This window comes from Micropterus dolomieu, linkage group LG20, assembly GCF_021292245.1.
Source record: "Micropterus dolomieu isolate WLL.071019.BEF.003 ecotype Adirondacks linkage group LG20, ASM2129224v1, whole genome shotgun sequence".
Classification (NCBI taxonomy): Eukaryota; Metazoa; Chordata; class Actinopteri; order Centrarchiformes; family Centrarchidae; genus Micropterus; species Micropterus dolomieu.
The window spans coordinates 23,399,386-23,409,429 of record NC_060169.1 but is presented as its reverse complement, the minus strand read 5'-3'; the positions used below and the strand labels follow the sequence as shown (position 1 = coordinate 23,409,429).

The window sequence follows — 10,044 nt, the reverse complement described above, 5'->3', positions numbered from 1 at the left end:
AGTAAGACTCCTGAAAAAATATGCAATGATCCCATTTCATTTGTGACTAATAAAATATATTTCTATTACTTTAGTTAAGTGAGCAAAGGCATATTCTGGCCCATTATTTTCTTATTAAACTTCTCTTCAGTGAGGGCACAAAGCAGTGTAGCCCTGAATACTAGAATAGGACAATAAAACTGAGCAAAACAAAAGGAAAATTAGAAACATGATAGCCTATACCAACAAAACACTGTGACGTGAGTCAGAAGTTTTTTTAAGTATGACCAAACTTGACCAATATATAGATAAATAGATAAATAGATAGATTTAAACACGTTAGACCTAATACCTCTCAGGTTCTCTGCTAGTGCTATCGCTTTAACGGGACGTGCGGTGACGTTGGGCAGAGAGAGCAGGCTGCCGCAGCTGGACCGACTCCCGACCGGGACCAGAACAGCATCGGCGTGCAGACTCACACGCTGTTATCACCGTAAATCTGAGAGTTCAGGTTTCCAATCCGCAATGAGAGACTACTCAGCGACTCCGAGCAATGGAGGCTCCTGTATGCCGTGTTGCCAAGTTTGCGTCTTTGCCTTTACCGCATTTCTCCTCGTTGCAGAGAGGACGGCACGTGAGTCCTACCTGGGACACACACACGCACACACTCACACGCACACATATGAACACACACTGTACAGAAAACCAGGAGTTGTGTCATTAACGGTGTGCAGGTAGATTGTAACGTGGTTGCGCATTGTGATGTGTCTTATATTTGACTTTATTGGCGTGCGCGTGCATGTGCGTTCGTGCCTTTTTGGACATAGTGTATGGATGTAGTGTGTGAGGGACACACACTCATAGGGTTTGTGATGTCATATGTGGTTTATTTGAACATATACAGTAACAGTAGTTTGTTTTCACTTCAGCGTCTCTCGGGGTGTTGTCATGAATTATGGAGTCCAGACCAGATTCTGCAGTCAGCAGTAGTGCACCTCTTTCCTATTTTTATAGGCTGCATGTTATGAAATACTGCGTGCAGCAAAATTGCAGACTCACGCCGGAGTTTGTCATCTTTTAAACAGCCGCACCATTTCAGCCTATGAGAGATCTTTCCTGTACAAAAACAAAGCGGAGCCATGTTGTCATATTTCAGCGCCCTTTTTTTTGGGAGGTGCATGAATGGATGAGGGGATGGGCGTACCCCTGGATGGGGCCTAGTCTGCCCGGACAGCCCGCCTGTTTAGCAGCTATGGACAGTTCAGATTGCAGGGATGGAGGGATGGAGGGGGGGAGGCAGAGCTGTACATCTCAGGCCAGAGTGATGTGGAGTCTGTAAGTGAGTGGAGAGGAGGCTGTCATTAAATGCAGAACAGAAATCATATCACAATCATATTGATCACAAAATACAAAAAACTAAAATGCTCTATGTTCCGGCAGTTAGCCATTGATCAAATGCTGTTGCCGCAATGTCAACCCTTAGTCTAAGACCACAACATAAGCAGCATCATACAAAATAGTCTGTTACTTACAATCCTCTTTCAAAGTGTAAAGTGTAATAATGAGACAGTGATATTGTGCATGTGATTTATGAAGCTGATCTGTTTTATATTCCTGCAGAGTGCAAGCAAGGTTTGTCCAAATATGCACAATATGATTTACCTTCTAATTTGTGTGTTTTTAAGTTTCAACACTTATTACAGTTTTATATAGCATCATCAGCAGACTGACAGTTTATATCCCAAATCACAAATAAAAGAACTGCACAGTGTGTCTGACCCATTGTTATTACAGTTTTTCTCAGGCTCTTTGGTACATCACTTGAATCATCCTTAACATTTGCAAAACAGTAAGGGCCTTTCAGTGGATAACCTGCAAAAGCCCATAACTTGCTCAAACCTTAGGCTATCTGTTAAAACTAAATATTTATGTCAGTGAACATGTCAATGCCATCAGCATCCTTCTGTCCTCGTTTATAGATAACAAGAGGGTCAAAATGTTTAGCTATGTTGTCAGTGGTATTTTCTGATGTAAACTATGGCTAAGTTATACATTGTAAAGATTGGACAGGATACAAAGTTACACCTGTTTGTACTGTAATGTGTTGACAGAGCATGTCATTGTGATACAGAAAAGAAAAATACAAGACAGCACTGTACAGCACAATGGAAAGAAATTACAAAATTAGAAATGTAAACATGAGAAACATCCCTTTGGCTGATGTTCCTGTCTGTTGGGCTACAGATTCTCATCCACATCGCAACAGATATCTTCATCCATTCAGGACACATTTACAAAAAAAAAGTCTAATAGACATGTATAGAAAATATGCTTGACAAATTATGACAACGTGTTCAGTGTTTTTTGTATGTAGTGGCTTATGCTCTGATCTTATAACTTGATGTTTCTGTTCAACAGAGAACCAGTATACACGTGTGTTTTTCTACTCTTCCCCCAGTGATCTACTGCTTTGTGTACTATCTGTGGGTGGGTCACAACTACTGCTATGCCTATCTTGCTGGCTTCACTGCACTGTTCCTGCTGCCAGGTGAGAAACAAACAACAACAAGAGATCAATCTACATTTACGACATAAATAAACAGAGACTAATAGAACACCAATAGAGTTAGATTCTGCTTATCACAGTAGAAAGAACAGATCAGACAAACCTGCATGATGATGCAAGGTTGGTGTTAGATAGATACAGTAGATAGATAGATAGATAGATATTTTATTTATATTTGTCTCATTCTATGTTTCATAGGTTGGGGTCCCCAGTTGCTCAGTTACCTGTGGTACCTGTCAGATGGACGCATCCGCAGGAAGTCTCTCACCTGGACACACATACTGCACCTGGGTATCTTCAAAAGGTGTCATGACTTTACATATGTGTGTGTGTTAATATGCGTGTGAATGATCAATAATGGGGCAATTTAAAGTAAAAGTCAGAAAAACTGAGCACTTGATTATGATATATACTGTGTATAACTATGGATATGGCGATTTTTCCTTTTTCTCTCTCTATCTCCCACTTTTCGTCCTCTTCATCCATCTCCGGCCTCCACAGGCTGTTGGAGTGTATGGCTCTGCCAGATGAGGATGTGTATGGTGAGATCATGCAGCAGGCTGATGCATCTGCCTTGCGTCTGTTTGAGGCCTTGGTGGTCACCCTTCCTCAGACGCTGCTGCAGACCTATGTGCTCATCTGTACTGATATAGGAATCAAGTCTCCAGGTACAGAGACACTTAATAGGGAATGTAGAAAGTATGTGTGCAAGGGTGACTAGATCTGAAATAGCACATAGAATTATGTGTGTGGTAGCCAAAGAATGAACAGTATCTGTTGTCTGACAATAATCAGCAGCTCATGAACCATCAACTTTAACTTTAACTGCAGCAGCAGTTGTTTTCAGAAAGAAAGCTCTAAAAACACACTGTACGCTATCTTATAAGCACTAAACAGCAGACATACACAGTTAGCAACTAGCTGCCGAACATAGTGGAGCATTTAGCTGCTAAAGAGACAGATATTTCCCTCAGGAGTGGGTAGATATCAAAAACAGAGCTAAAGGAGAGTGAATTTTGGACTCACATATACTATTTTCTTTTAAGTGGTATCTGCTGAATTATACCCACATTCAGCTCTTAATATGTTCATATCTGGTACTGCAGGTACATCTGAAAGGGTAAAATATGATAAAGAACTCAGATATTCCTATCATGATGATTAAAGTTACAGGGACTGGAATTGGAGTGGTTATCCACTTCATCACTTCATGCATAACATCTATGCCACTAAGGATTGCTTATACATTAGTGTGTTGTTGGACAATGTAATAATGGGAAAGCCGGCTCCTCTAATGGTCCTCAAGACTTCAAGTCAACTGTGCTATTATCATTTACATTGTCTTCGATATTTTGACAGGTGTGAGTTGTGCCTTCAGCATAGGAAAATACAGTGTCACTTAAACAATGAGGATCAAATAACTGTTTAATGTGAAAGGTGTCGCTTGTAGTTATCAACCCTGGAGTTTCCATCAGCTTTACGGAACATTTTATGGTCTTTTATATCATTGTTTTAGTTTGTCGACCCACAGCTTCACTTTAGTGACAGACCCACTGTATGCTATCTGCCTAGCAGCCGGCAGAGACCAAAACAGAGCTAAAAGAAAGCCTCCAAAAAAATCATCCAAATAAATAATAATGTTGCTCCGTGTCTGATTTGATTACTGTTTTAACTTTATGAACTGATGATAAGTCAGATGTTTTGTTTTCAGCTTGTTCTGCTGCCAAGTGGCCAAAAAAGAAATACAATTAGCATAACCAATTTCTCTGCCATCTATGTCCTGTGTGCATCTGCAGCAGCCTTGTATCTGATGTACATTATGTATTTAGCATTACAATGTATCAAGGAAATCACTTTTCTTTTCCTCTCTGCCTCCTTCCTCCTCTGTCTCCCCTCCAGCCTCTGTGTGTTTTGTAGTGTGTTTGTTATCTCTCGCCTGGGCCTTGGTCCTCTATGCCAGAGCCTGTTCACTCATCAGACCAGGACACCTACAAATGACCCCCGCTGCCATACTCTGCCGACTGCTGTGGAGGGTGGGCATATTTAAACAACCTTCCATCAACCAATATGTACACAACATATATACATTCCTTCAGTATAAAAGTGTCAATATAATGAGCAGCATATTTATTGACATATTTATATGCATGCATTGTGTTTGATTCGTCGTTTGGCTTTGTTTGTGTGACAGGTGTATTTCTCTTTCTGCAGGTCAGTATGTTGGGATCTCGATTTGCCGTTCTTATGCTCTTCACACGTATCTTTAAACAGTGGGTCCTTGGAGTAATGGGTAAGTCTGGATGTCAAGGCTTCATCTCAAAGCTCGTATTTGTTGAATCTGGCAAACAGTCCATAAGGACTAGATAAGGAAATAAATAAGTGGTGTTTTTAATCAGTGAAAAACACATTTGACTATTGTTGGGTGAGTCTTGGTGATAAAACCCTTTCTTGGTCCACATTCTCTACTGTCAGGTTTATGTATGTATGAAAGGTTGACTATTTCATCGGTTGTGTGTGTGTGTGTGTGTGTGTGTCAGGTGTGCACTGGCTTGGTGCAACTTTCTGGATGGTGTCTCAGCAGACTGACATCATACGTTCAACTAGTCGATGGAGACTCTTCAACCTCGTTCTGGGAGCCATTCACATCTTCCTTTTCCTCAATGTGAAGCACGGTCAATCCAGATGCCGCATTGCTGGTTTCTACCTGGTATGTGTGTGTGTTTGTGGTCAGTGTATAACTGTTCATCTGAGGTTTTCTACAGGGCTGTTGACAAAAACAGAACCGCAGAGACCATGTGAAACACTAAAAAGAATAAGTTTATGAGGTAAAAGATATACAATCTGCTATGTAGTCCAGGTTCAGGGTGTCTCACCATATGCCAAAAATGTACACATGTGATACTGTAACCAAATGGTATATCTGAGATGCTGATAATGCAACAGTTGAATCAATGTAATCTCTAAGACAAACGTTAAGTAATATAGAGTAAGCCCAATAAATAACTACAAGCCTGTAAAACACAGTGATTTCAAATGTGGGAAAAGGTAACAGTGTTCTTCTGTTATTGTTCGTTCATCCTTAGGCCATGTTTATAGAGAACGCTTTTCTTCTTCTGGCCTCCTCGTGGATGTTCACCATGGTGTCCTGGGATACGGTGGGAATCCCAGCTGCAGTCTTCTGTAGCTTCCTCATAGGTAAGACACACAGCCACACACTGTATAAATCTACAGCCGTACCATTTAGCTGTGCTTACAGCTAAATGCTAATGTGGGGTATCCTAACATGCTCACAATGACAATGCTAACATGCTAATGTTAAGCAGGTAAAATGTTTACCATGTTCACCATTTTAGTTTAGCATGCTAACAATTGCTTATTAGAATTAGAGACATTCTGAGATCTATAAACTTCTACACACTTGCACACCTCCATTACAAGACCTTGTTTGTTTTACTTCTATTTCCCTACCCCCCACCCCTCTCTCTCTCCAGGAGTGATAGCATTGGTGCTGTACTATCGTTTCCTCCACCCTAAGTCCTTTGAAATTTTCCAGAGTATTCGCTACAGGGGGATAGGTGGAGCCTGCATGGAGCGTGGATCTACACTCTCATTGGAGGAGAAAGTCACACCCACTTTTAACCGCCATGCGACACTGTCAGGTCTGTCAAAGATCTATCTATCTATCTATCTATCTATCTGGCAAAATAATGACTGATTGTTTATCTAATCAGGAGGTGGGACCCTCATGGATCTCCCTATCCAATGGGAGGGCTGGAAACATCACCACTGGCTGCTGATTCGCTTGGCCCTGAAGACGGGGGATGTAACTAAGATCTGGTCGTTGTATGGCGAGGGGGGACTTGCCGGACTGATGGGTCTGTCTGAAGAAGTTCACTCCCCCGATGAACTTCTTGTCCCTCGGGTTTGTTGCGTTCGTGTTATTGAACGTCCTGCTTAGAAGAGCTATTGGTTTTAGTAGTGAGACTTCCTGCAACTTGAACTGATCTGAAAGTATCAATTTCATTACTGTTAGTTTCAGTAGAAATGTTTTTTAATGTCTGCTTGCTAAACCTGTTCTCCCTAGCATCCACCTGTTCAGCCACAGGTTCCTCAGATCTCGCAACCAGCTCCTCAACCAGCTCCACCACAGGTGACCCAGGCTCCACAGGCAAGATCTTTAATTAGTTTAATTAAGCCCCCACTTTAGTGATAATTTCAACTAAGAATACAGTACATTTGTACTTAAAACTGAGACAAATGATCTGAAAGAAACACATTTCCACCTGGCCTGGCACATTTTTATAGAAACAAAAACATATACCATTAGACAATTTTTGCTATTCGACTATTCTTCAAGTGTAAAATTACTCTAGCAATGTAAAGAGAGATTCAGTAGGACAGCATGTCGTAACCCACGTGTTCATGACAATAAATGTAGGCCCAGCCACCAGGTTGACTAAAAAGTCGGATCTGTACAAAATACTTTCAGTTTGTGTGTCTGCACTCTGAGGCTCAGCTGTCTGTCTTGTTCCCAGGTGAGAGAGGTGGTCCAGCCACCAAAGCCAGCTCCCACCAGTGTGGTAGCCAGACCAGTGAGAAAAGCTCCTCCCACAACAATCCAAGATATGAGAAGGTTTCCAGAGATCATCCCAGTCCAGGAGGTCATTCTTGAAGAGACGGAAAGAGAGACAGAAGAGGAGTCCAGCGCTCCACCATCAGAAGACAAAGGTTGGATGTACAATAAACACTGAAAAACATACACTCAGGGACCGCAGAAATATAACAAATGCTGTTTAGGACTGCACTGGATTACCGTTAATCCCAACAGAAGGCTTCTTCGTGTCAGGAGTTCTGCTTCATTCAATGTACACGTTTGACCTTTGAGTGCTCTGACCTGCTTTACTAATATGCATGATAATACTGTCTGTCACACTTTAAACCTGAATAATTGATTTTTTGCCACTTATGGGCAGTGGGAACAAGCAGGGAACACAACATCGACATAGTCGCGCTGTTTTAAAGTTGTTATGACGTTGTTAGCGGTTGCCTACTTACACATCCAGCAGTTACACAACAACTGACTTAAGAACTTAAGAAAGAGCTTTTCCAATGAAAACAGCTTCCTGCTGAGGCTGAAAATGACGCTGACGAGAGCATTGACAGTTAATTAAAACAGTAAAGTTACATGCCGGAAAACTAAAACAATGAGCTGAAAGAACTGTAATGTCCTGTAGAGCTGTGGGGAACTGCAGAATCACAGGGTAATTTCCTTTGGGTTAAAATTGTGTTCAACCCCTTTCACATACAAGTAGTCAGGTGATCCACTGTCAGTTTTATTAAAATATTCTTTATAGCTGCTTTTAGTTTGGTGATTTGAGATATTTATTGTGTGGATAATTGTGGAAATGGTTTTGCTGTTGCTCAGAGCTTCTTTGCAGAATCAGGGTTTGTGTTTTTCTGGTCACTGAGTATACATAAGTACATACACACACTGAACATACCATGGCTAGTTTACCTAATTTTTTAATCTTAACTATGAAATGAATGAAAAGACTGGCATAGATGTTTATGTATTCAGTCTTAGCTAAAGGAATGTGTTGAATGAGTGTTGACTTGTAATAAACAAATGTATTTGATGTAATGACCTTTTTATTTTTTAATGATTTGTAGTCATTGTAGAACATGTGTACTGTTTTAAACACAATTTATCTTTTAAATCAATGTGATTTCTTTTTCAAAGGTGATGAGGAGTTTCAGAGTGCAGCTTATGGCTCGCCAACTATTTCATCTCCGCGGCAAACAGGAAGCCTCCGCCACATTGACAGCAATGCTGCGACCCTGACTGAAGCCTCGTCCTCCCCAGGCTCTCTGGACATCAAGACTCCCGGCTGGTCACCTGAGCGACGTTCCCCTCTCCCAATTGGTTCCCCGGAGAAAAAATCGGGGATCCCTGGAGAGTCCAGCACTACATTGTACTTCAGCGCGGATGCACAGTCTCCCTCCAGTGGGAGCTATCTAGGCTGGGGTTCCGAGTTGTCCCCCATCTCCACCTACAGAAGTCCCTACCGGATCAGAGAGGCTCGCTTTGTCACATCCACCCCACGACTGGAGCCTCGAGCTGGCGCTGAAAGTCCATGCCTAGCCCCTGTTGTTGTTATCCCTGCCACTCCTGGTACAACACCCGGCACCTCCCCAGGTGGAACCCCTGGTGCTTCAACACCCGCTGCTTCAACACCCGCTGCTTCAACACCCGCTGCTTCAACACCCACCGCTTCAACCCCTGGTGCATCACCCTGGTGCATCGACTCCTGGTGCATCGACTCCTGGGGCATCGATTCCTGGTGCTGCTATCCCAGGTACTCCAGTGGTTCCACTCACTCCAGTCATCTCCCATGCTCGCAAACAGATGGTCCAGTTTGTGGACAGCAGAGAGAGGGCAGTGTAAGGAGGATGGGGGTACAGGGGAAGGGAACAACTGGGTGGGGAATGATGTGTTTTTCAGTTTATTAGTTGAGGATATACATGAATTCATGCATTAACTAACTAACCAGGCTGGTTCTTTTCAGCTCAGTTCATTTGAATCAGTCGTGGAAGAAAATAATATATAAATGATTATCTATGGGTTTTCTTTGTATCTGCATCTGACATCCAGATACAAGGGTTACATTAGCAGAAAACTGGGATGCATGGGTAGCACATTAGCAACACTCTTGCCAACCACTATTAATGTTTAATCTATTAAAGATTATTAATCCTGGCTCCAACACATGTAGTGTGTATTGCCGTTAAGTCAGTGGTGCACAAGCAGCTCCTGGTTGGTTGGAGCATCTGAACGGAGGAGAGTGGGATAGTATGAAACTCCTCGCTTGCTACTGTGAACTCCTGTTGGTGCAAGGGAAGCATCTGGTGAACTCATGTGTTTCAGGTGAAGCATGTGGCTGTCTTCCTACCGAGGCCACAGAGGCGTTAACACTGACAAACGCCGCTGTACAAGGGAATCGGCTATTCCAAATATGGGGGTCGGGGAGGTGGGAATGTGTTTTTTTTTCAGTTCTTTAAAGCCATTTGATGAAAAAAAAATCACTATATAGTACAGATAATTATTTACAGATGATTGGATCTGGTTTACTCATCAAAAGAAAACACAGATAACAATTCACTGGTGCTAATGAATGTGGGGTATAACACATTAATTTAGATAAACCCGTCCCTTAATCATTAGAAACTAACTACAGCAGTTAAGCTAAAGCTTATTCAGGCAGTACAGCTGAGGTTACCTCTGGGGAAATTAAAATAATCATAATTATTATGATGACATTTAAAATTACAATGCTTAAACAATCATGTGAATCAAGGCAAAGTTATTTAAATGGTAGTTAGATCCCAGTGTCAAGAATTTTCTAAATGAACCAGGTAACTAAACTAGTTTACAATAACCAAACATGCTGTCTGCCCATCTGCTCAGCAAAATCTCCTGTAACGCCGCTTGCCAATGCCAG

At 41.9% G+C, this 10,044-nt stretch overlaps 1 protein-coding gene across 1 annotated transcript; it reads left to right on the top strand.

Moving 5' to 3' along the window:
* The first annotated feature begins 415 nt into the window (after nucleotides 1–415).
* xkr5b (XK related 5b) lies at nucleotides 416–8,990 on the top strand. The gene is made up of 14 exons (XM_046033042.1): nucleotides 416–613; nucleotides 2,438–2,527; nucleotides 2,744–2,849; nucleotides 3,047–3,213; nucleotides 4,445–4,578; nucleotides 4,757–4,835; nucleotides 5,083–5,252; nucleotides 5,629–5,740; nucleotides 6,037–6,204; nucleotides 6,277–6,467; nucleotides 6,630–6,713; nucleotides 7,081–7,273; nucleotides 8,286–8,828; nucleotides 8,902–8,990. Exons 1-14 carry the CDS (start codon nucleotides 505–507, stop codon nucleotides 8,988–8,990), a joined length of 2,235 nt encoding a protein of 744 aa, XP_045888998.1. The 5' UTR covers nucleotides 416–504.
* The last annotated feature ends 1,054 nt before the right edge of the window (nucleotides 8,991–10,044 follow it).